Below are 24,555 nucleotides of genomic sequence, written 5' to 3' on the forward strand. Positions count from 1 at the left end.
GAAGTACGGATCGCCATCCCAGAAGCGCTCGAGACGTATGATTGCGTTTCTAATATGATCGTGAAAACACAGCTTGGCATGAACTAACAGTAAATCCACGAATGATCGATCAACCCCAACCTCTACCCGACTAGGCAATCCGCTAGTTTGTATAGTTCACGTATTCAGAGTCCACGTCATGTACTAGTAGAGTCACGCCCGTGACGAAACCTCATTCCGGTGTTGGACGTCACCAGAGATTCCGGAGCGTTCCTTACCTTCACTATTGGCTGGGAGATCCCGCCAGCTGAGCATTAGTCATTTTGGAAACAAAAACACTGTACCGCTTCCATCCTGCAGAGATATGGCATTTGGTTCTTTCACGAGATGGTAGGGATTTCCTTGACCGTCGATGGACGTCTACAGAGGTAGCCGAACGCAAGAGTGGTTTGCGTCTCGGAACGGAAATCGCACACAACGGGCATTGCCCCTTCCGTTTTTGACCGGCCAATGATCCCCTGGATCACCATTGTCATCATGTTGTAATACTATCATTATATATATAGAAAGATAAATACTTTTTGCTTCTTCTAGAAAGAAAAACTCGATGGGTTGGTTGGTTGGAAACTCGCTGGCTCACCTACACTTCTAGCGTTATCACTCATCCAAACCCACGCCCGCCCACCCGCACGCATTGACTGCCTCCACTCGCCATGTTCCTCCTTTCGTTGCGACCTTCCTCCGGAGAAATCATTGTTTAGCAACACTTTTTGTCTTTGCCACCGGATTGGTTGGGTTTCAGGTTGAGTCCGGTCTTGGCCGAGGGTCCGCCTTGTCCGTCCGCCTTCAAGCGGTCCTTGACGGCCTTGGCAATGTGCATGAAGGAGCTCTCGACGTGAATATCGTTCTTGGCGGAGCATTCGAAAAACGGAATACCGAATTCGGAAGCCAGCTTTTGTCCTTCTTCCGTGGAGACGACCTTTTCGTCGAGCATATCGCACTTGTTCCCGACCAGTATCTTGTTGACGTGCACGTCGGCGTGCTGCTGGATTTGCGAGATCCAGTTGCGGATACTTTCGAAGCTGCGTCGATCCGTGACGTCGTAGACGAGTAGGATTCCCTGCGCTCCGCGGAAGTAGGAAGTCGTGATGGTGCGGAAGCGTTCCTGTCCGGCAGTGTCCCAGATTTGCAACTTAATGCGCGTGCCTTCCACGTCCACGTTCTTGATCTTGAAGTCAATGCCGATGGTCGTAATGAAGGTTGGCGAGAAACTGTCGTTGGCGTACCGCAACAACAAACACGTCTTACCGACACCGGAGTCGCCAATCATGAGCAGTTTGATCTGCATATCGTACGGAGCGCTGTTGCTGGCTTGGGACATTTTGGGACTAGGGCTGGACTACTACTACTACTGTTGCTACTGCGACTGTTACGGGTACACTCGTGAGTGTTGGTGTAAAGAAAAGACGAACGAAACCCAACACGAGAAAAGGAAAACGTTACAAAACAGTCGAAAGGATCAAACGGAACGACGGCAATGGTACTGTTAGCGTTTGCGTGGGGAAGAAACTCCCCGTGTGTCGCTGTTGTTGGTTGGGCACACGACAGCGGCGCTGTCTACGGTACGGTACCGTGCCATACCCCCCCCCCGGCTTCCGTGGCCCGCCGTAGTCGTGATCGTCGTCGCGGTGGCCCCCCTGGACGTGCCCGGAATCGCGGACGAACGCGCGCACGAACCAGAATACCACTCCTCATTTTTCCAAGCTCTTACAGACCCAATACATATTGGATAATTTAAGGGAGACCTGGAGCGCTGGGGAATTCTGCAACGCTTTCTCAACGCACGAGATTTGGCTGTCCCGCGTGGAAGTCTCTATCTGTTAGTTCGTCGCAACGGTCCAAGCGAGCGTCGGAGCGACGCCAGCCAGCCAGCGCGGTTCGGAACGATGGAACAACGACTGTAACTGTACAGCACAGAATCCTATCTTTATTAGAATGGAAACGAGGGTCGTAGGAATTCGGACGCCATCGGCGGAGGTCCGATCCCGCCACCGAAGGACTCCCGATTGGTCCGTGTCGTACGAACCGACCACCAACATTCCAACCAAATACGATAGATAGAAACGAACCGACGGCGAAAACAATCGCGATCGATCAAAGAACGACACCCAACACGAACCCGGCACACGACATCGCCGTGGGGTTTGATTACAGTTACTGCTAGTTTGGAAAGGATTCCGTGACACCTCTCGAGGTGACGGACACACATGCTGGTTAGTTCGGTTCCTTCCACGTTTTGTTTCCCTTCCCCATTTGCATACACACAAGCTCTCACACGCTACCTACGCACTGGACTACCAAAAGATTGCGTATTGTCTTCTACTCTTTGTTGTAACGAATTATCGAAGGAAGCAACCAATCAATCAAAGAGCCAACGAACTAATCTTTTTATCAATTCGGCGTGACGAATTCACCGCCATGTCGATTACGAATTGTTTCACACGCTCCTGTTGGGCTCTACTCGTGTGCACTCTCCTTTCCTGGTCGTTGTCTAGTTACGACACGCGACACGCCACCGCATTCACAGTGCCACGACACGCTCCGCGGAGCCGTGCACACGGTCACGATTCCGTCACTCGACGGTACGCGCTACAACAACGACCGGGAGAGTCCCGATCCGCGTTTTTCCAACGCATGTCCCAAGCCGCGGCCGATCCGCTTGTCTGGGAACGTATGGTGCTGGAAGACGCGCAAGTCGACGGCACACCAAGCACGGCACCATCCACCGGTTCATCCTCGGTGATACCCACAATCCATCTCGCAACGAACCAAAGCAAACAGCTCCCCGAAGAAAAGGAAGAGACAACGTCGTCCGAACCGAAACGTGGATACGTGCGTGCGGAAGAATGGGACAAAACACAAACGAGCGACGGTTCGCCGTTGGCGTGGGAAGAACGAGTACAGTTTGATGGACAACGCTACGGAAACAAGTTTCAGCAGAACGAAATACTGCGGCACAATCTGCATTCCTTTTGACGTTGGTAGTCATGTACGATGGAACGTGTGTTTGTGTGTGTGTGTGTGTGACAGTACGCCCATACAAACATCAAGAACAGTTGTGGTGTAGAGTGTGGCGTGCATCAATCTACGGTAGTCGGCAGCGGATCCCTGGGGAAGGAACGATTGTCCAGGAGATACAAATGTGTGTAAATGCTGTATTACATTAATTACTATTAACGACGATTTATGGAAAACAATACAAATCTCGATCCCGAAACGCGCGTTGCGGAAGGCCAAGGGGAAGGAGCCAAAACACACAAACAAACGTTGGCGCAAGAGTCCAAGTGTGTGTATATGTGTATTGGCGCTTGTGTCAGCACGTACCGTACCATACGTCTATAGTATATTCCTACGACATGGTGGTGCTCGCCCCGGCCAAATTTCCCAGTTCCAAAAAGTTGCTCACGGCGATTGACTTGACCCCCTTCATGAATTCGTGATGCCGGGGCATGACGGCGATCGCGTCGTATTCGGAAATATCCACGAGTCCGTCTTCGAGGGGGAGCAATTGCGGAGCGTTCCGGGCCTGAATAAAGGCGTAGACGTCCACGGGGACGGACTGCGTCGGAAAGAACTGAATGACCTTGCCTTTTTTGGCCTTGCCCATTTTCAGAAACTGACACCATCCGCCAAAGTACTTGCGGCGATTGGAGTCGCCTCCGGCAATGCCCTTGATGAGCTCCTGACGCCCCGCATTCTGACTGAACTTGAAACCCTGGATGGTTTGGCCTTCCCCCGGACACCAAAAGCCAACGGCATTTTCTGGGACTTCTCCGCGACTGTAGTGTACAATGAGACGACCCCCCGATGTGGGTTCGTAGACCAGGTAACAACCGACGGGCCCGTGTTCCGGATTTCGCGGCGGTGGAACGACAGGGGCGGGTCGTGCGGGAAGCGCAGGTTTGGCCCACATGATAGGTAGTATGACAAATGAAAGCGACTGTACGTGGGAACGAAACAAGTGGACAAGTAGGAGCAGCACGACAAGCTTTACTACTACAGTAATAGCAGACGCAGCAACTAAAACCAAAATAAGGGATCAATCAACACAACGAGTGGGGCGAATACTGTGCAACAGTCACTCTAGGGAGAGTGAGACGGGCCCACGATCTACCAACGAAGCAATTCTACGCAAACGGCTCGATCCACACTCTGGTAGCGTGGGAAGGCCTTCATGTCGTAGTTACTCGACTCCGTGTCGAAGACTCGCAACGAACGACTGCGTAGGTATTGAAATAGCGGCTGGCGTTCGCGCAAGCACGCGTTCGGTCCGCAACGGAAAAGTGTCGCACCTTCATTTACAGTATTCCAGTGGCACCTTGACTCTCTCTGCTAGTAGAATTGGCTACTGCACAATAAACCGTAAGTGCCTATTCCGTTGAGCATCGTGGGATTGACCTAACCAAAAAGATCACTTTCCTCTGAACCTACCCTACCCCGAGCCGCTGGGGAAACCCCTGGATCGAATGGACTCTAGGTAGTTTGTAGTGAACACAGATACTCAAATACACGTGGTTGGATATGGCCTCATTGTGACCGTTTTACTTTTAGGAAAGATCAATGTCCGAATGTATGAAAAGGAACGATTAGAGAACGCTCCAACTCGCAGGACGGCATCGTTAGAGGAATCAAGACTACCATTCTCCTGGAGGCTCTGCTGCATAACATTCCATGTTTTATTCAATGCAGGACTTTCCTCGCCTTGTCTGTTCTAAAAAATGACTCCGTCGTCCTCGTCGATGGCAGATTCAATATACATCGCCAACCACCATTTCATTGTACTCGATTATCAAGTTTGAAAACTATTTTTAGTCATCAGTTCTGCTTTGTTAGGGAAGAAAATCGTTTGCTCGTCCCGCCGTGTCGCTGTAAACAAAACTGCTCGAGTCACCATTGACGATATCGACGGTTTCGTTAGGTACACTGGTGGCGTACGCCGACAGAAACTCTAGACCTTCCGCGTTGGCTCTCAGATCGCCATCATTGACTTCTCCGTACAGTCCGGAGATTCCGAGCCCAGCAGCTGCTGAGTATGAGCTTGCGTTACCCTTGGCGGTCGCATACGCATCCATTGAGCCTCCTGCTTCAACATCGACGTACCCGTCTCTGGGCACGGTGGCGTTGGGTTCCGCGCTTACAGTCTCCACGGCAATCGATTCCGCCGAGCCTTCAAAAGTTCCGTTAAAGCCGCCGTAACTGCCGTTGCTTCCACCGCTCGAGCCAAGCGTATCGTCAGCGGTGGTGTTTCGTGAGTTTTCCGTACCAAACGTACTGAACGTTATTCCGTCAACAATGCTGTTGGGACCGCTACTAGAGGAACTGATCTGGAACCCTCCATACGAAGTCTGTGAGGTGGATGACGATGACTGTGCACCGGGGGAGGATCCATGAGTATTGTGTGACTGTAAAGAGGCACGACCCTTCACTTGTCCTCTCCCCTTAATGGAACTCCGGCCGAGATCTCGAACGGTGGAAGCCGCGCCCGATCGGAGACTTTGGACATGATTGGATGTGAGTCTGTGCTCCTGAGCGTTACTGTTGATTCCAAGGGTAACCTGGTAGGTGCGAAAGAGAAAACAAAGAAACACACGGATTCTAGTAAACAGTGCTCCGGTAACCACCCCATTTGCTTCGGCGGAGGACTTACCTTTCCGTAGCTGCAACTAGCAGCCATTAAGGCAACCACGGCCAAGACTCCACCAACACTGGCAACAAGACGACGGGTGATGATCATTTTTTGGTAGATTGTATTCATGGAGTGCAAATTATAAGTGACCGGGGCAGTTGTAGAAGATGATTTGCACAAGTTATACGTACCTGCCTCCTCGCAACGTGCCAATGTAAGTCTTGTCATCCGTTGAGACGCGGGTACCAACCCGTTGTGCGCACCTCGTCCAGATCGAGCTTCCCGTACGAGGCTTGGAATCAACCAGCTGAGGCCTGATCGATGTGCATGCATCTGTGAGCGAGAAATCTTCCATTCATCGGAAGCATTTTGTGCTTTCCACAATATCCAAATGCCGACCAACATCGGAGGTGAACCTTATGTTGGAACACGTTTTTCGCCTTTTACATTCACGAGGGTGCGTTCGGTCGGCGTGCACGCGCTATTCGAATGCGTTAGATTTCCTATTCGTCGAGGTGTAGAGAACACTTAAGAAAACGTGTACCGCTTTCGTCCTATGTGTTGCAAAAGCCTCAGCGCGACAGTACCGCTACCACGGCTCTAATTTTAAGCGGTAAGCTGGCAAAAGTTTACGGCAGTGCTCCATGAGAGCTGCGCCAGCGTTCACAGAATATCTTGTAATTGGGCTCGACCCAGAATTACGGAAAGTATGGTATGCGTTGATTGTTGCCTTAACTTATACAAGCAAGATGTTTGAAGTGCATCGTCGAGCCGTGGCACTTTCGCTAAGCGGAGCCGGGCATCTACTGCCTTACCACGCTGGTGTTTGCCAGGAGCTTCTGAATTTCGCCAAAACCCAAGGACAACGAGTACCTCTGGAAATAGCTGCGCTATCTGGTAGTAGTTCGGGTGCCATTGTAGCCGCTGTCGCCGCATTCGCGCCATCGCAATTGGAGTCGCTTGCTCTTGATTTCATCCAACAGCGCGGGCGAGGTCTGTCACTTTTACAAGAGACTTTGGAGAATCATCAGACATCTCAACAATCCGACCAATTCACGAACAAGCAAACGCCACTGTCACAAGGACAGCCTGCATTACAAATTTACACCACACAGTGTCGGAGTGGTGAACCCTATGCGTTTTCTTTTTCTTCGTATTCTCCCCTGCTGTTGGATGCAATTAGAGCGTCTTGTCATGTTCCGATCTCGTTCCACCCCGTCGATATGATATCTTGGTCACCATTGTCGCTGCCGTTGACGTTTGCGGATTCGGAAGGAGTCCTAATCCATGAGGAAGCCTACGTGGATGGAGCGATCGCATCACCCGCGCCCCCAACTCCACACCAGCTGACGCGTGTCGTAGTATCACCCATCAGTGGTGGTGTCGGTACACTGGATTCCGACCAATGGCGCATTAGCCCCCACGACACATCCTGGAGGATAGGTAGTGTAACCTTGAAAGGATCCTTTCCGGTTCGATTGTCAACGCAAAATCTCCGTGCTTTGCGCACCTCCGTGGGAGCAACTTCGTCGGCCGAGCTGGAACGATGGTATCAACTTGGTTTGGATGATGGTCGAAGATTTTGCGAAGACTGGGAAAAAATAGGTGCATAACGGTATGCACCGTGAACAGTTGTACCATATGAAGAACAGTCACTTTTCTGCTTCAAAATGGGAAAAAACATTCTATGCTACCATGGCATGATCTGACTACTGATTATCAATGTTTCATGTCAGTGAACACCGCGTAAATACTGCGACAAACAAGTCTGGAGAATCGGAGGTGCAGTCTCGCTCGACTACATTGAATCGACACCGCAATGGCGCTTTCTTAGCGAAAGGAATCAAAACTAAATCGTTTCGAGAGCGCCAACTTGGAAAACTTGTTATGAGTTTTCGTCCCAAAGACAATGAATAGCCTGATCACATTCTATCGAAAATGCGTTTACAGACGGATAAAGGACACTCCTCAATTCAGAGAATCCGTCAATGTCACTGCTTTGTAGCCTGAGCCAGGGTTGGGAAAGCTAACGATTCAGAAACTGCGAAACCATTATACCACACAAGACGGAAGCAATCTGCCGGACGTGAACGAGTGCCTGTTGGCTCTCAACCATCAGTCTTGCGTTCCTGCTGATGGTTGCAAATCCATGGGCTACAAAGCAAACGATTCTCTAATATCCTAACGGGCTTGGACAATTTGAAATCACGATTGTCCATTTTTGTGGCTTTTGGAAGTACGGGGTAGTAGTAAAAGAACGTTGGCTGTAGTTGTCTGACGCAAATTCCGTTTTGGGAACATGATTTGGGAAACGTGTTTCCCGCTTCGCTCGAAAGAAATAAAAAACTCTGCCACAATTGCAAACTGATTGTGAAGCTCCAGAAGGTATCTGAAGACCCGCAAAACTGCACAGCGCAAAAGCGTTAATGCGTTGCTCTAGCCCAGCCATAGTAGATTGCTTTACATTAGGCACAAAAGTAAATTAGACATCGACGCATAACATTTGAATCCCAGAAGACCATTAGTCCAGGTGACGGCATATGTTAGGGGACCGTGCACTAACTGTAACTGTAAACGCCTTTTTGTATGCGAATGTCACTCGCTGCCTCAGAGTCCATTTTTGGCGCATTCTTCGTAAAACAATCCAGTCGACGCTCCAGAAACTGAGCTCATTTCACATTCTGGAATCAGCATCATATCACACCTCCCAGATTTCTCGGCCTTAAAAGGAAGCGCGCGTGTTGTTGGATGAGATTGGGATTATCGGCGTTTCAGTTTTTCTATATCGTCTTCCTGATACCGAAATCTGTCTCTTCTTGGGGCCTCCCGCACACACTAAGATTTCGACGTCGATGGCAAGAGGTAACATTTCCGATCGCTACTCCAATTAATGTGATTCACGAACATTTCATGACAATGGCATTGGAGCAGTCGATTGTTGCTGGAAAATGCGGCGAAGTGCCAATCGGGGCACTCGTTGTGCGCAATGTAACGGACAATGATGCGAATGGCGGCAACGACCCACACCAGCCTTCGGTACACCGCCTACAAATTCTTGGCTCATCACACAATCAAGTTGAGCAAAAGTACGATGCTTCGGCTCACGCCGAGTTGCTCGCCATGAGACAAGCTGCACGACGGATTCGGAATTGGCGATTGCAATCTTGTACGCTCTACAGTACGCTGGAACCCTGCGTGGTTTGTCTCGCCTCGTGTCAAGCTTTTCGAGTTTCGCGCGTGGTGTACGGAGCTTCTGACTTCCGACTCGGAGCTGTGCATAGTCACATTGCACTACTGGATATGGCACAGCATCCTTTTCACAACGTTACGTCCGTAATCGGTGGTGTTCATAACACGACTAGTGCCGAGTTGCTGCGATCGTTTTTTCGCTCGCGGCGTGCCAAGAAGAAACTTAAGCAATCCGACTCACTTCCAGCTCCAGGTCGGAAGGCATTAAGGTTTTTGAGGCAGATTAGTCCGTATTGACTGTGACGTAGAAGAGATGGATGGTTTGATTTGGAATTGCCAGGTCCTCCATTGTGATGAAAGTCTCACCGTACATCATTTTAGGGTGCTGATCTTGCCTCGTACAACTTCTGACCTTCACATGCTCAGATGCGTGAAAGCATGACTGACTATGACTGCCCCCCACACGATTTCTGGATACCATTTGGTTTTTGGTTGATCAAAAGATGGAATCCCTCTCCTACCATCGGCGATTCTCATGCGGATTACCGTCCCTATCGTTGGTTCGCTACCAGAATATAAATATGTTCACAAGGCAGGGAGATGCCGATAGCTGTAAGTCATGGCCCACTGCTTACGAAAGTCATCGGTACACTTCAGATGATTCCAAAGGCCATTCTCGAACATATTAGGCATGCTACCCACTCGAATAGACTAAAGGAATGAGCAGATAAGCGCCTATCATTATGTGAAACAATTTCGTTCTGCCTAGCCTGCTCATTTTCGCCTTTTCTTTTTCCCGGTGATATCAATCAGTTTAATTTCCTTGGAAGTTCGCTTCCGACTGGCGGCCATTTCCGCCGCAAATGTTGAGATTTTGGCAAAAACGTTCGGGTCCATGTCGTCCAGAACAATCTCCATCTTTTCCGGCAAAAGCTGATTGACTTCGAGAGCCGAAGGACACTCCAGTTCCAACGTGGTAACAATATGACCCCACTCGGGACCATTCAGTAATAACAGATTTGCAGCCAAGCGGGCCTTGGCATCCAGCGACGAATGATGCGCCGATGTCGACGACCGGGATGCCTTGGTATCCGGAGTCGAGTTGCTTTTCGCATCGTCTTCCTCATCGTCAGTATCATCTTCGTCGTCATCGTCTACTTCTTGATCCTCCTCTTCTGTTTCCTCCTCGACTATTTTGACTGTAAACAATATGGACAGCAAATCAGACTAGATGTATCTGATGTATATTTTCGCAGATGCCAAGCTAACCGGGGGGAGGCTACTTACATTCGGCCTTGAGTTTTCGGTAGCGATCTTCGAATCGCTTGCTGTATGCCTTGGCCAGCAGCCAAAAATCGGAGCCTTCCGCATTGTAGGCCATGCAGTTGTTCCAAACCAGTCGTACATCGCTGGCACAAGCGTAAGCAGTTTCGTACTGTTCCCGGTCGAGCTTGCGCTTGACCGTCCCCAAGTCCATCATGTTGGGCACAATCTCGGGATAGTCCCAGAGCTCCAGACCCCGCCAGTCCACCGGCTCCTGAAATGGACCAGAATCCGGTCGGGATAGGAATCCATTGATCGTTTTTGCCAAACGGCGCAGGACTTCGGCTTCGTCACCGGTAGGCGTCATGGTATTGTGACAATGGGAGCGCCTGATTCCAAGAGAGCAGCACAAAAATGGTGGGGGCGGCAAGCTTTTTGAAGGTTTCTTCTTTTCGTATGCTTTTTCGTTGAAACAAAGCAACTGCGACGCGGGAAGGTTTTGTAAGCAAATCGATCTGCGAGTCAGCTTGTTGCGGGAACGAGGTTTACTGACATCGCTCGCAACTAGTGGATAGAACTCACAGTCAGTTGTCATTACTGTAACAGCCATGGCAAAGCCACGATATTTCGCTCCATGGAGGGTTTGCACGAACGGGTCTTTTCTTCCGATCCGCTTTCTCTACAAAAAGTGCGAGCGCCTGTTTTCGATTTTCCAATTGCCATCGTTTGGTATTACAGTTTCGAAATTCTTACCGCGATTATGGTCAGCGTATCGCGATTGACTGTGAACGCGAGACGGGAAGAACAACAAGGCACACCAAGATAACAACAGTAAGCGGAATCAAAAGTGGGACAGCGGGATCAGATGTGAATTCTACTCTCTACTGCAAAGGTGATTGTGATACAATTCATTGACAACCAGCGTAGCAACATGCGCGTATTAATCTATCGGAAAGATGCAATCGTACAATGAATGACGACCTTTTGAGAAGCAAAAGTCCCAGGTGTCAATGACCAATGTTCTGAGTATATGCTGTTTCACATCCCGGATTGTACTCGCCCTCGTTTTTCTTGTTCACAATCAATAACCATTTTGCCTCAAAATTCGATACAAATTGGGAAGCGAAATTTTTTGGGGATCCGAGGGTGATTGTGGTGAAAGCTGTTGCTGGTAAGCTGCAGCGTTGGCAAGCCGCATTTCACAATCATGTCCGCGGTTGCAATTTCCATCTTCGAACCAGACCGATTGTCTTTCGCTACGCCAACCAATGAGAAGATTCGCTTCGAGCAGTAGCTGCTGATGTACTCTGGTTTGTTCGAATGCTTCAGCTTGCGCCTGTTCCTCCCGCAGCAACAGCAACATGCGGATATTGGAATCATACGTCGCCTGTGATAGTGCCAATGTAGACGGTACGGCACGCTCAAACGGCGGTAGAGAACGTGAGTTTGCAACAGCTCGGACAGATTCTTCCAGGAGACTCTGGTCATGGATTTTAGTGGAAAGGCAGCGGTCTACCGGGACCGTTTGGTTATTAGTGCAGACTTCGGAAACGAACTTCGGCAAGCTGCGGGAATCCTCGACCGGGATTAGTGGCAACACTTGTCCCTGACTTTCTGGTTTAGTCGTTGTGACGAATCCAGCCGAACTGTCGGAAATCTGTGCTCTTCTGCCGGAAACTTGAAATACCGTTTGTGGCAAGAAGGGATACAAATACAGGTTGGGTTCCTGCCTAGGCATGTCGGGTGGTTGTCTACCGGTTCCCTTTTTGACTTTGCGTTTAATACGATGGACCAAGAATGGCTTAGTGCGCAGGAAAAGCTCGTGATAGTAGCCTCCCCTATCAAAACCTTTTCAAATTCAGGCGTTTGGAAGCAAGAGTCGACTAAAGCTAAGAAGCAGATACAGTACCTTAACCTGCATATTCAGACCACGGACTTACCTTTTGTCAGTCTTTTGAATCCATAATGGTTCAGCTGCCTTTGAAAGGATGATATTTTCGTTTGTCGAAACCAACTGCACCAAAGCGTGACATTTGAAGAGAAATTTTTAGACTGTAGCATGTCACGGGGTAAGCACCCTTGTTAAAAGCAGCGCACACATTGGGAACTTACACGGGGAGTACGTACTGTTCAAATCGCTTTTGACTGTGCACTACAAAGCATCGGCCATGAGACTGCCACGAGAATATGTCATCCAGCCCTGTATTTGCGGCTTGGCTTAGATGGAAATGAAGCTGAACAAGAAAGGCTGGCTTGCCACCCTTTATGCGTTGCCATGCGCCAACTGACATAAACTTTTCGTTTGTTTTCCCTTCCTTGTCGGGAGTCTCCTCTACTTCTGCAGAATAGTCAACATAACCCTGATCTCTCTCTACACCGTTGCTCATTTTAATGCAGTTGTCAATCTGGAGAAAACAAAGAAACTACCTGCGATAATAAATATTTGTGGTTGCATTCACTGTCAATCTTAGTGAAGTGAAACCGACAATTCGAGGCTGGAACATGTATTGCAACAGAAAGAGCGTCGTAGTGTTTTGGGCGAGCATCCATTAAGAGCGCAAGCTTCTCGGGTGGCTGTACAAATATATCAGATGTCACTGGAATGCTAAGTTACAACGGACTGGGACACTTGTAAGGATATTTGCTTACGAACTATGGCGCAGTTTCCTAGATGTTTGATCAAGCCCGTTCGGATTCTTAAGTTTGTTTAAAACAGGAAAATGAATGATCTGTGTTTGGGTACGTTCCAAATTCCCCTATGTAAGTTGTATATATGGACAGTCGGTTGTATTTAATTAAAAGTGACAAGCAGTGATTGAAAACAAATTTTTATGGTGAATACTAACTGTAAGTAATGATCTCGTTCCCCTTGTTTTTAAAAATCTTGAAAGCAGGTAAAATTTCTTGGGTCTGCAAGTTAATTCTTGTTTGCAAGGATGTTGCTTTTAGAAGGTCGGATGCATAAAATATACAGCTAACACAGATCAATGCTGGGCGAGGGATATAAAGGTTGTTCCGCCCGACTGAAGCAGAATTGTGCGATTTCGAAACAAAGCTGACGGTGAAGGAGTGGTCTCAATGGGGAGCTGCAATTTTGGAAAGAGCTAGAAGAACGCGTTAGCCACGAATATTGGATTAGTAGCGAGAAACAGAAGTCTGCTGCCTATGAGTTTATGTAAGTCGTGGTCATACAGGGTTGTTAAAGTGGGAATGTAAAGGTCGAATGTAATTAACTGTAAGATCCGCCCCCGTTTTTACTCGGCAGACGTCTCTTAACATTACCACTGGATAGGAAATCATCCCTCCATATCTACAATGGGATTCTAGCTGCTTCGCTTTCTATTTTTGCGGATCAAGTAGTAGCGGACAGATGTAGTAGATCTTTATCCATCACTCACCTTTCCATCGATTGTCTAGGACGAAAAACTACGAGTAATGCACCTACCCTAGTTACACCTCCAGATTCGTCCGGTATCATTTCTATTTCTAGCGGTTATTTATTCCAATCTCACGTAGTATCAGACAGGGATTCGGCTTTGCCGCGAGCAGCTGGCTTCGCTCCTTATGAATTTCCTCGGCATGATGGCTGCCATTACGATTAACGAAGCATGCTCGCATATTCCGGTTTTACCTTGTACAGGAGTTGGAATGATCAAATCAGTTCGAGTTCTGATCGGTGGACGCGAAGAAGCAGAGTTGTAGCTGATACGACGCAAATCTGTAATGACTTGGGCAAAGAACAGGTTTCGATCATTTCTGTCTCTACTAAGGGCGACTACAGCAAGCAAGAGAGCTAACTTTATGATTCTTTACGTAGCTGTCGTTCCCTTAATACCATTTGCGCGCATCGGAACTCCATTCATTTACCCTTCTTATCCTTGGGTTCGTCAATCCACATGGCACCGTCTTCTTCTTCACGAACAGTGATACGGTCGCCCTTCCCTCCGAAGACATCTTTGTCGATTTTTCCAGAGCCACCTTTTTTGGGCGCGCTTTCTTCATTGCTCTTTGGGTTTAGGAAATCAAATAGTCCCATTTCCAAGTGCGTGCTGGTGGTGCGAACGCCAAAGAGAGTTGGGGCGAAAGCCACCGAATTGGAAGCCGACGCCAGGACGACCAAAATCACGGAAGCGAAAGAAAGTGGGTTCATGCTGGATAATGAGCAGAAAATGCTAGAAAAGGAGAAGTATAGAACAGATCTTCAACACGGGGCACAACCAACGGAGGAAGGAGGGGCTGCAATTGTACGAATGAAAGAGCTGGAGAAATCTCTGGAGTGTGTCAAAGAAAGATCTTCTTGCTTGAGCAGCTGTAACACAACATGGAATGAATGTCCGGGTTTCCGATCTGAGAGGCGAGCGATTTTTATTCTTGCGCGATCGTGATTGGCACCAAGGCAAGTCTCACAGCCAGACGGCCAGAGTATCGTCTCTTCGATAGAACTTTTGCAGTTAGTTTCATTGGCGAGTCGTCGTTGCCTTCTTGCGGGCTTGTAAAACATGAAGAGGCCACGAACGAGGCTTCTTAATTGGTGGAACTTGCATTGTGCTACTGCAAAGCAAAATCAATCGCCGTTGAGCTGATCCTGGGACAGCCTTGTCTGCGATTTCCTAGAAAACAACCAAGTGATGCCACCGCCAGACTGCAAGATGATACGGTCAAGATTATTATACCAGGCATTGCTCAGAGCCTAGATTTGTATCGAGTGCATGCCGAGAAGGAATCTCAAAAACAAGACGTTTTACTTTATCAATGTTTGCGATCAGATTTTACACGTAGCAATGGAGAAACGGAAATGGAAGGCAGTTTTGCACTCGAATACCAAGCCGCTAGATTAATCCGAGTTCTGGAATTTTCTTTCCCAGATGAGCAATCGTTTGATCTGATTGGATTTTCCCTGGGAGGTCGCGTTGCCTTGGCAACTGCCTGTTTATACCCTCGCAAGGTATCGTCTCTACATTTGACCGGAGTCGGATGCTCTCGTGATGCGTTTGGAATCGTAGTATTGCGAGCCTGGGAACATTTGCTAGAAACGAACAATATGTCAGGATTCGGGTGGTCGGCCTTATCAGCCAGCTATTCGTCTTCCTTTTTACTCCGAAATGTTGATCAGTTGCCATCATGGGTCGAACAATTGGAAGCCGAATTCCCTAATCGAGCCAGTGTATCGGCACTCCACCGTTTGATAGTTGATACATGTGACCGAGATGGTGACGAATATACTGTGGCAGAAATGGCACTACGGCTAGATTCTAGCATTCCTGTTACCTTGGTGGTCGGAGGTCAAGATTGCCTGGCTCCTCCTTCCTCCGTGCAGCAACTAGCCTTTATTTTACTTCATCGGCGACAGAATGAAACATCATCCTCGAGTGTGAAAAGCACTACTATTCTTCATACCGGACACGCCGTGCCCATTGAGCAAAGGTCTACGTGGTGTCGAACAATTCTTTGACTTTTAATTGAATTTCTGTAAAGTTGAAAGGAGATCAGAAAGATGAACATCCATTTGTGGTGATAGCTATTGTGGATGCCCACTCCCATTCATTTCGCACTTCCTATAGTGCCAGCTTAAAAAATTCACGGAGCAGTAAAACAGCCCAAAATGATACTTGGTTGGGGTCTACAAGAAATGGATGATGTCAACGAGCCTTAAAACAACGGGTGTACAACGTTCGTTGTTTAAATTTATGAAGAGATAATATAAACCTCCGCATCAGCTGTTTGCCATGATCTAAAGATCACAGGCCCTATGATTGTGATTTCGACACAAGGGACGAAACTTCTCTGAGTCGTTTCCCGGACGAATCTTCCTTGGGCGAGCAATTCTATTGACTGAAAAGCGCCTCGTTAAAAAACATTTCTTTCACCTGTTCGTGCAATTTGGCGTTGGTGCTTCGGACCCGATGTAGCTTGCGGCGGGCTTGTCGTATTTCGTACGAAGATTCAATCGCGTAATTTTTACAAAGAATGCGCTCCCTTTCTTCGCTCGAAGTGCGCAGCTGGTGACGATTTCGTCTCGGTAGTCGAAATTTCTCATAGTAATCGACAGAATACAATTCTGTGCTATCTACTTCCCAACCCAGACTCAAAGGAAACCCCGACATACACAAAGGATGGTCGCCGACAATTGTGTTGTAGTTGCGGATTTGAATTTCGTCAAAGGAAACTGACCTTGTTTTCTTGTTGGCGGTGATAGGATTTGGTAGCACTCCTTCTGCCATAGGATCATGAATTTTCGAAGCGAACGTGACTGTGTCATCGCGCGAGCGACCACATACATCCCCCACGCTCAAAGCAAAGCGAAAGAAAGTACCGACACCTACCAAACAGGGAGCTTCATGTTGCATGGTATCTCAGTGGCTTGAGCCCAGAAAGGATGGTGCTTTGTGTGAGGTCAGGCACGTTGTTCCCCCCATGTTGTAGTGTAGTAGACAGTGACCTGCTTGGTTTGTATGAATTCTTGGTGTTCGTCGACGAGAGAAGAAAAAGAGGATGGCGTTACGATGTTATCATAGTCGAGGCTTGAAGCCGGTTTCGTCTAACCTGTAAGGTTTGAACGTGAAACGATTTCGTTTTCACAAGAGGAAGGAATGACTTTTGACATTTTTGTGCTCTAATCGGCAAATTCGAGCTTCTTCTGACTGCGATTGACTTTCGATCGTTTCATTCCCATCCCGGACATAAAACATTCCCAAGCATTTCCCAGTGTCCAAAGCATGATAAAAAGACGCACCAATGATTGGAAGACCTATTTCTATTCTACAGTTAGCGAGACCCGATTGAATTCAAAGATGAAGACGAGTGAACGAGACCACTACATGTTTGTGTGCTGGGAATGGTTATTTCGTTTGAATCCGATTTCCGAAAGGATAGAGGGAATGTGTAACAAATAATTACTTGATCTGTGCCACCTCCACTTCTCTACGGTAAATTTCTTGGTTGGACCAGGAGGATCTTCGACTGCAGAGCGACAAGAGATGTTATTTCACTCCTATCTTTGGTGAACAGTAAAGAGGTTGCTTGTTTTACAAATTCGCAACAACTATACTTCTCTTCAATGGATATCTTGCTGCCAATTACAGTTAGTTGACATAATAATCATCATAGAAGGCTACGTGCAAGAAGGAAGGAACGTAGATCGTGGAAAAAATCATTTTACAGCTAATGGGCAATTTGGGACTTCTTAATTATGGTACACAGAAGTGGAAAGATGGAAAAGACCTCCAAAGGTCATTTCTATCCCAGATCGAAATTTGATTGGACGACCGTACGTCATAGTATACATTCGGGTGTACAAAATGAAAGGAAAACCAAAACTTTGAATTTACAATTACAGGTGGTAATATTTGACGGGTTCAAAGTGACAATTTCGAGCCTCGTGACAGAGTACCAGTTTTTCTTCGTGTTGCCCAACAAACAAATCGTTCGGTGAAGTGGATTAAGAGGAGAACACTTGCATTCATTACTGTAAACTCTTAGCTATTCATGTCAGGCAGTGCCTCAGTGTGTTTTTGCTACTATTGAACCGCTTCGCTTTCCCGTTGTCGTACAGCACCAGCCAAAGCTTTTTTGTTGTGGGATTAGACAAGCCGAGACGCCATGCCGAAAGAATCTCCTTTGATCGATCGCTTGGGTGGGACGCCCGTACTAAAACGGACTCTGGACGTGCATTACGAACGCGTCTTGCGTGATTCTCTTTTGGCCCCCTTTTTCAAAGGCACCAAGATGTCGTCTCTCCGCCTGCATCAACTCAAATTTCTGCGTTACTTCTTATCGGACGGCCGCATGACGGTGGATGTCACGGACGTGATGCTGGAAAAGCACATGTCCATGTTTGAAGAGCGCGATTTGTCGGCCGTGCACTTTGATCGTTTTGTTACACTCTTTGTGGACTCTCTCAAGGCCTGTGGTGTTCGATCACAGGGATTGTTGGACGAAACGCACGAAATTATGGCACCCTTGCGACAGATTTTTGTGATTGGTGCGCAAGAGTACGGCGGTTCCGTCAAGAGCCAAGAGGATGCGGAAACATCCAAGGAACATAATCGAAAAGGGTTGCGACGCCTGTTGGGGCTGGGCAAGCAGAAGGGCTAGGGAACAGGCAGTGAGACGGAGGATCGTTACCAGTTTTTGCTAGAAGGGAAATCGGAAATTGCTTTTGGGAAGACCGTCGCTTCTTTGCTTGGGACGGTATCCTTTTTTGAAGCTGGGACGTTTTTGAGTATTCACAGTCAGTGCAGGATTTTTTTTGAATGTTTGGAGCAGTGAGCTCTTGCTTTGTCTAGGAACACGCAACGATATACAGCTACTCGAACTGCCAATTTTGACTAGCACCGGTTTTGAAAAGTTTCTTTTTATTCATAATTTATTGCCTTTTGTGAGGTTTACATTGAGAGCCTGTGTTTGTCTACCGTAGTTTGTTCATCAAAACGACAGGTTGATGATTTAGCGTCTGGATCACAGTCAGTGCGGTTGACGGCAAAGACGGTTACACTGCGGACTGTTTGGATTGGATGCGGGATTCGGTTTGGAGCGATTTCGTTTTGGCTTGCGGACGTTGCTGTTCGCGGAGTTGTTCTATCTCTTGCGGTCGACCCGCAAACATGGCCAGACGCCCATTGCAGCTGAGAATGCCGGTAAAGAGGATGGTCTCCCCGAGTGGAAAGTACAGAACGTAGGCCATGACGAGTTCCAACGCGAACCCTAGCATGAATTCGCCCACTTCGGCGCCGTCCACCGAGTTGAGGGTTTCCGCCGGGGCCCGTTGAGCCACGTCGTCGATGCGGTCTTCGGCGTTCATAGCGGAATTTAAAACGACACCGAGTGTGGCAATGGCTGTGGAGACCATGACAATGACAATCATGATGTACAGAGTCCAATTGCGTTCGCGGCCTTTTGTATGGTTGCTGTTGTTGTTGTTGTTATTACTCCGTTTGGCCACGTTTGGAAAGCCACTGCAGGGGAATATACCCGTGGCCATGCACCACAGAACATGATCAAAGACACCGTGCACCATCCCACCAATGAACCATAGGATCAACATACCGGTGGTGACCTGTACGGACCCGTAGGTATTGTCGACAAGTTGTACACCGGTAGTGGTATTGAGTGCCAAGAGTTCAACTTCGTAATCTTCTTCGTAGTAGATCCAGGTCAAGTAAAAGATGTTGGTAATGACGAGACCAAAGGTAACCGAAGCGAGTAGCATGAGTAGACGTGTGGCGCGGGTCGCGGGGTGCGCCGGATGAGCCAGACACAACCCCAATATTGGATGATTGTTACCCATGTAGGCGAGCCAATCTTGAAAGGCCGTGTCATTGCCCGGCAAATGGTAGGCTTGTTCAAACAAGGCTTGGACGAGCGCCGGATCGTACGTGGACGAGGCCGACCTGCGGGACGGTGCCGACGGAATCGTAGATTGTGGCATATTCCCAGGGACTCGGAGCCAGTCAGTGCGCACCAAGGAAGGGACGAACGACGAAGCCAGCAGAGAAGGTAGGCAGGAATCGAAGCAGGGATTACGGTGCCTTTCAAGGAAGGTACGACCCGGCGGAGTAACGAGAGAGGGTAAAAGGACTCTTCCTTATTAGTTGCAATCGCTGACAGTGAGCGTTCTACCGTTAGTTCTCACAGCCGATCCGAGTTTGTGAACCTTGGTAGAAAAAGTAGGTACTTGTCGTGGTTGTCGTGAAGAACGAGATGTCTCGGGAGTATCCGTATCACCACCAACCCTTTGGAAGAATCTTGGCAGCCTCTCAGTCTTGTGGACGCTGCCGGCGTTTAGGAGTCGGCTTGATTTAGGGAGCGGACAGGACCATCCGTTGCGATGTTGGAGGGATACACATGAATGTATTTCCTCGTCTGTGTCCATTTCGAAAATGCATGTCCATCCCATTGTGCAAGAGTCATTCGGGAGAATAAACAGTTAGTTACATTCATTCCAATTAGGACCACCAGGGCAAGATAGAAACCGTTCATTTATAGAGGAAGACACAAGAGAGGCAATTTGTTCAAGCAGATGTCAAATTCGTGTTCCCCCTACCCTACTCTTGATTTGGGCAACAAGATCTGGCCGCCACGCTATCTTTCCATCTTTCCGTCCGTCCCTTCTTCCCATCCCAATCCGTCCGAGGCAAACAAAATTTCCTTTCCGGTCGACCATGACAATCTCACCGTCATACTCACTTGTCAATCTGGAATTGCGTTCGGACTCGACCTTGTTCAATACCATCGATCATCACGCTCGATAACAGTAACTACCACGGAAACATGGCATCGTCGGTATCCGGCAAACTGAAAGTCTTGTTGTTTGGCACGGTGGGGGACGAAACGGACGCCTTGATCGAGAAAGTGGCAGCCCTGCACGGCAGCAAGGCGGGACCCTTTGACGCTGCCTTTTGTGTAGGACCCGTGAACGTAGCCCGTCTGCTCCAAAACGAACGGACTCTGACCATTCCCACCTATCTGCAAGACGATTCGTTACGTGAGGAACCAAACCCGTCCTCACCAAAATCTGATTGGAACCACAACGCTCCGGAAGACTGCAACCAAAATTTCGTACCACTCGCTGAGAATCTGTATTTATTGCGCACTCCAGAGCACCCTGCCGCCGCCAATGTGTGGAGTCTATCAGTGGCGCCCCGCAAACCCGCCCTGGTAGTAGTTGCGTGTCCCGCACGCTTCCGCGTCGACCAAACCACCGTCGCCCAACCCTTGCTCGATCAACTCCGTCACGTTTCCTATACCGGATGCGACTTGTTGCTGACTACAGAAGCTCCGCAAGGCATGGAATCAATTATTGGCTCGGAATCCGTAACACCGTCGTTTCCAACGCCCGGATCGGCCCTCGCCGTCTCCTACGACGTGGCCGAAGTCGCCTTGTTGGCACGGGCCCGTTACCACGTGGTGCCATCCCCCAACGGACTCTTTCAACAATCACCCGCCTTTGCCCATTTGTCCGCCACGACCCATACCACCAATACCCTTCATGTGGGTCGCGTCCTGACGCTCGGACCGGTACAGCCCGTGACGGACTGGAAAATCGCCCCCAAAACTCACAAATTCGTTCACGCCCTGGGACTACAACCCCTCCACCAACAATCGATTACGGAGCAGCAAGGTCAACGACCCGCACACGTTTTGACCAATCCCTTCACCGACACTGCCTATCAAAGGGATGGTCCTCCCAGCACGAACGGTGGCCACAATAGCGGACTTTCGGAAGCCAGTGCGCGCCGCATTCTGGCGGAAGAACAGCACAAACGATCCGGCGGAGATCCGTCCCAACGATGGAGTAGTACAGGTCCCCACCGTCCCAAACGATCGAGGGAAAACGACTACCAGGAACAGAACGTCGACCTAACATGTCGTACGCTCTTTTTGCACGGCCTGCACAAGGACGTATCCGGACAATTGCAAAGCGCCACTGGCGGGGATCAGGTACTACTGCAAGCATTGGCTAGCTTCGGAGCCGAGCAAATTCGACGACCGCCGCAAGCCACGACCAGCAGTTTTTGTTTTTGTGAATTTGGAACACACGACCAAGCTCTCCAATGCCTGCAAACCCTGGGCGGAAGTTTGACCGTCCACGGTGTGCTCCTCACCGTCAAGTGGGCCACCACTGTGAACGCGGCCACCGGCCCGGATGGATCCAATCCGAAACGTCAACGTCTCACCGAACCCGAAGCCCGTGAATCGTCGACTATACACTATAAGCTACCCCCACAGATGCTGAACGGTCCGAATTCTCCTTCTCACGAAACCGTCGCCGAAACCCTACGGACCTGGATGGAGCATACGTTGGAATACGCTTTGGCGTCAGAAGATGACACGGACCACGCCACACCCACCGTCCAGGCCGCGGACGAACCCGCTTTGCAAGTCCAAAAGCGCCTACCGTCCGACGAAGCCATGACGTTTGGGTTTTTGGATTTTGCCTCGCACGCTGCGGCCAGTATGGCTTTGGCGACATTAACGGGCAGTACGGATGGAGGTCGAGTGACAATGGAGAATGCCAAACGCGTTCCCGAGGTATTCAAATCGCTGTGGGGCGGGAGTGCGGCGGATACGCAGCCGTTGTATTTGAACTGGGCGCGCCCGAAGGAAGCGGACGTGCACAATATTATTGAAGATGCTTCCGGTTTTAAATTTGAGCGTCGCCATTTCCCTGCCGATGCACGAAAGGATTGCTGGTTTTGCTTAGCCAGTGAAGCTTGTGAAAAACATTTAATTACGGGAGTGTATCAAAGTTGCTACGCGGCAATGCCCAAAGGTCCAGTGCATCAAGGGCACGTTTTGTTGATTCCGGTGAAACACAGCAGTCAAGGAGCATTGAAAGATTCAATCGTTGCCCAAGAAATGGATGCACTCAAGTCAAAACTAAGAAAACACGCATACAGTGTCTACGATAGCGATTTATTTGTGTTTGAACGCGCCATTCAGACAAAGGGCGGTTATCATACCCATGTGCAGTGTGTTCCGGTTCCCAAAAGGTCGGGTATTCAGCTGCAGTCCACCATGATTGCCCAAGCGCGAAAGACCGGAATGCAATTGCGCGAACTTACCTCCGATCTCGCGCTCGCGGCCATGTTTACCGATGAGGATAACGAAGGGGGCTACTTTTATGCGGAAATACCGCTGGCGGGAACGGATTTCAAGCGCTTTCTATACAAAGCGGACGGTCAGGGACAGACTCCACTACAATTTGGCCGGGAAGTTATCGCAGCTGTCCTGGGTAAACCCAGCCTAGCACATTGGAAGTCCTGTCTGCTAGACAGAGAAGAAGAGACTGCAATGGCATCATTGTTCCGTGAATCTTTTGAAAAGTTCTGTTTAGATTAGAAAATTGTGTTTTACAGCTAACATAAATTTTGTCTGACACTTGCTCGAAAGGCATAGCGCCAAAAAGAAGGAAAATTTGCCTTGCCACCCCGCATCGTTTCCCGCCTATTTTCCAAACAAGGCTTACATCAATAAGTCTGGCAGCAATTCCTGTCCACGATTGTAGAAGAGCGGATTTGGTAGCCATTTTGAACACATGAACCACAAATTAGCTTTTATCACAGCAATCTCCAATGAAGTTGCTTTCCACTTATCTTTACCATTATGCAGAAAATACCTTTTTTGGGCAACTTCACAGTCGTTCGGTATGCGAAGCATGGCCGACCTCCAAATCTCTATTTCATGCAGACATTCCCGGGGATCAAGTAATCCGCACTCGAGCGAAGACTTCAGCCTTTTTGCATGTTTCATTTTTCGCGTTTCTGTACTTTCCATCGTTTCGCAGCATGCGTGCGCCCCTCGTCTGAGGAATATTTACTGTCAGTAAGTGGAAACACCATGCAAATCGAGTTTCGACTGATGGAGGCAACACCAAACCGTCATGTGTCAAGCTTGGGTGGGCAACTCAATCAGCATTCTCTCCACATCGAAATGAAAATAAAGGGAGCCGTTCTACTATCGCTGCTAATGAATCTTGAAATGACGCAGACATCAAAATGATTAGCCTTCTGGAAACGTTTGCTGCCAATGCCCACTGATTGAGCCTATCGCGTCAAGAATGATGACACTGGCCGAAAACATCATTCACTGTCAATCTGAAGCAATTTGATTGATTGGTACTGGTAGTTGTGACCTCAGGGTTCCCAGCTGACGTTGTTTTATTTTTGGACGTATATGTATGATCCAAGCATTTCGATGAACCTCCAAGGCATCTGTATCTGCATCTGCTGCCCTTGAATTCCCTCGGAGATAAGATTGAGACCAATAGACTCTTACGGAAATGCCCAGCGGTTTTTCGGCTCGCTCGATAAATCCTTTCTTTTGGGTTGGGACGAAAGATAAGGCTATTCTGAGGTAGCATGGCGCAAACAGCCAAGCAAACACAATCTGGTTGACTCGAGCACTCTTTTCATGGCCTCGTTTCAGAAACTTCATAATCATCATCTCTGTACATCGAAAAATTCAATCAAGAAAGCTCGAACTTTGAGAATGAAGGATGTTACGATGCACCAAACGTGCAAATTCCGTACCGTCGGCACTTGAAACAAACATCCTTCAGTAAGCGAGGCTTGGCAATCTACTGGTGCGCAAGATGGCCGAGAGGTTCTAGAAGAAGATAAACAGCCTTTCGAGCAGAGCGGTTTGACCCTATCAATCGTTTCAGCTCTGCGATAGCGCAGGCAGGTTTACTCTTGTATGGGTTTATCGCATTCGATCTCCTATGCATGGATGCAATCCTTTCAAGGAGCTCACATTCAAACATGACACTGACGCCCCCACCGGAATTCCGATTTTCAGCGTGTGCTGGGTTAAAGAAATCCCTACACACCTAGACAAGGATGAAAAGCTCTCCTAGCCCACAGTTTCCGGTCTTTCAACTGTCCAAAATCCCGAAATCTTCAATCAAAATGTCTTTTTCTTTAAACCCGATTTACGTT

At 48.7% G+C, this 24,555-nt stretch overlaps 12 protein-coding genes across 12 annotated transcripts; 5 read left to right on the top strand and 7 right to left on the bottom strand.

The window, feature by feature from the left end:
* Window positions 1-551: 551 nt before the first annotated feature.
* Sec4 (predicted protein) lies at window positions 552-1,521 on the bottom strand. Its single transcript, XM_002183879.1, has one exon. It carries the CDS (start codon window positions 1,358-1,360, stop codon window positions 737-739), a length of 624 nt encoding a protein of 207 aa, XP_002183915.1. The 5' UTR covers window positions 1,361-1,521; the 3' UTR covers window positions 552-736.
* Window positions 1,522-2,264: 743 nt separating this feature from the next.
* On the bottom strand, window positions 2,265-4,147 carry PHATRDRAFT_49140 (predicted protein). The gene has a single exon (XM_002183880.1). The coding sequence runs from the start codon at window positions 3,950-3,952 to the stop codon at window positions 3,389-3,391; it is 564 nt and encodes a 187-aa protein (XP_002183916.1). The 5' UTR covers window positions 3,953-4,147; the 3' UTR covers window positions 2,265-3,388.
* A 675-nt stretch (window positions 4,148-4,822) lies between these two features.
* PHATRDRAFT_49141 (predicted protein) lies at window positions 4,823-5,829 on the bottom strand. The gene is made up of 2 exons (XM_002183881.1): window positions 5,687-5,829; window positions 4,823-5,594 (listed from the first exon to the last, which is right to left on the bottom strand). Exons 1-2 carry the CDS (start codon window positions 5,792-5,794, stop codon window positions 4,869-4,871), a joined length of 834 nt encoding a protein of 277 aa, XP_002183917.1. The 5' UTR covers window positions 5,795-5,829; the 3' UTR covers window positions 4,823-4,868.
* A 480-nt stretch (window positions 5,830-6,309) lies between these two features.
* PHATRDRAFT_49142 (predicted protein) lies at window positions 6,310-7,278 on the top strand (the record flags this gene model as incomplete). The annotated part of the gene is made up of 1 exon (XM_002183762.1): window positions 6,310-7,278. The coding sequence occupies one exon, from the start codon at window positions 6,310-6,312 to the stop codon at window positions 7,276-7,278; it is 969 nt and encodes a 322-aa protein (XP_002183798.1).
* Window positions 7,279-8,539: 1,261 nt separating this feature from the next.
* Window positions 8,540-9,070, top strand: PHATRDRAFT_7195 (predicted protein; the record flags this gene model as incomplete). The annotated part of the gene is made up of 2 exons (XM_002183763.1): window positions 8,540-8,644; window positions 8,696-9,070. Coding segments are annotated over 2 exons (480 nt in total), but the record flags the coding sequence as incomplete, so codon positions are not given.
* Window positions 9,071-10,010: 940 nt separating this feature from the next.
* On the bottom strand, window positions 10,011-10,697 carry PHATRDRAFT_30140 (predicted protein; the record flags this gene model as incomplete). Its single annotated transcript, XM_002183882.1, has 2 exons — window positions 10,142-10,697; window positions 10,011-10,053 (listed from the first exon to the last, which is right to left on the bottom strand). Coding segments are annotated over exons 1-2 (384 nt in total), but the record flags the coding sequence as incomplete, so codon positions are not given.
* Window positions 10,698-11,198: 501 nt separating this feature from the next.
* On the bottom strand, window positions 11,199-12,504 carry PHATRDRAFT_39794 (predicted protein; the record flags this gene model as incomplete). Its single annotated transcript, XM_002183883.1, has 3 exons — window positions 11,199-11,965; window positions 12,058-12,131; window positions 12,245-12,504. 3 exons carry the CDS (start codon window positions 12,502-12,504, stop codon window positions 11,199-11,201), a joined length of 1,101 nt encoding a protein of 366 aa, XP_002183919.1.
* A 2,083-nt stretch (window positions 12,505-14,587) lies between these two features.
* On the top strand, window positions 14,588-15,569 carry PHATRDRAFT_49144 (predicted protein; the record flags this gene model as incomplete). Its single annotated transcript, XM_002183764.1, has 1 exon — window positions 14,588-15,569. Exon 1 carries the CDS (start codon window positions 14,913-14,915, stop codon window positions 15,567-15,569), a length of 657 nt encoding a protein of 218 aa, XP_002183800.1. The 5' UTR covers window positions 14,588-14,912.
* A 373-nt stretch (window positions 15,570-15,942) lies between these two features.
* PHATRDRAFT_39796 (predicted protein) lies at window positions 15,943-16,464 on the bottom strand (the record flags this gene model as incomplete). The annotated part of the gene is made up of 1 exon (XM_002183884.1): window positions 15,943-16,464. One exon carries the CDS (start codon window positions 16,462-16,464, stop codon window positions 15,943-15,945), a length of 522 nt encoding a protein of 173 aa, XP_002183920.1.
* A 1,252-nt stretch (window positions 16,465-17,716) lies between these two features.
* Window positions 17,717-18,211, top strand: PHATRDRAFT_39797 (predicted protein; the record flags this gene model as incomplete). Its single annotated transcript, XM_002183765.1, has 1 exon — window positions 17,717-18,211. The coding sequence occupies one exon, from the start codon at window positions 17,717-17,719 to the stop codon at window positions 18,209-18,211; it is 495 nt and encodes a 164-aa protein (XP_002183801.1).
* Window positions 18,212-18,605: 394 nt separating this feature from the next.
* Window positions 18,606-19,764, bottom strand: PHATRDRAFT_49145 (predicted protein; the record flags this gene model as incomplete). Its single annotated transcript, XM_002183885.1, has 1 exon — window positions 18,606-19,764. Exon 1 carries the CDS (start codon window positions 19,542-19,544, stop codon window positions 18,606-18,608), a length of 939 nt encoding a protein of 312 aa, XP_002183921.1. The 5' UTR covers window positions 19,545-19,764.
* A 622-nt stretch (window positions 19,765-20,386) lies between these two features.
* Window positions 20,387-22,957, top strand: PHATRDRAFT_49146 (predicted protein; the record flags this gene model as incomplete). Its single annotated transcript, XM_002183766.1, has 1 exon — window positions 20,387-22,957. The coding sequence occupies one exon, from the start codon at window positions 20,387-20,389 to the stop codon at window positions 22,955-22,957; it is 2,571 nt and encodes an 856-aa protein (XP_002183802.1).
* Window positions 22,958-24,555: the final 1,598 nt, after the last annotated feature.

The sequence above is a fragment of the Phaeodactylum tricornutum genome, chromosome 21 (assembly GCF_000150955.2).
Source record: "Phaeodactylum tricornutum CCAP 1055/1 chromosome 21, whole genome shotgun sequence".
Taxonomy (NCBI): domain Eukaryota; phylum Bacillariophyta; class Bacillariophyceae; order Surirellales; family Neidiaceae; genus Phaeodactylum; species Phaeodactylum tricornutum.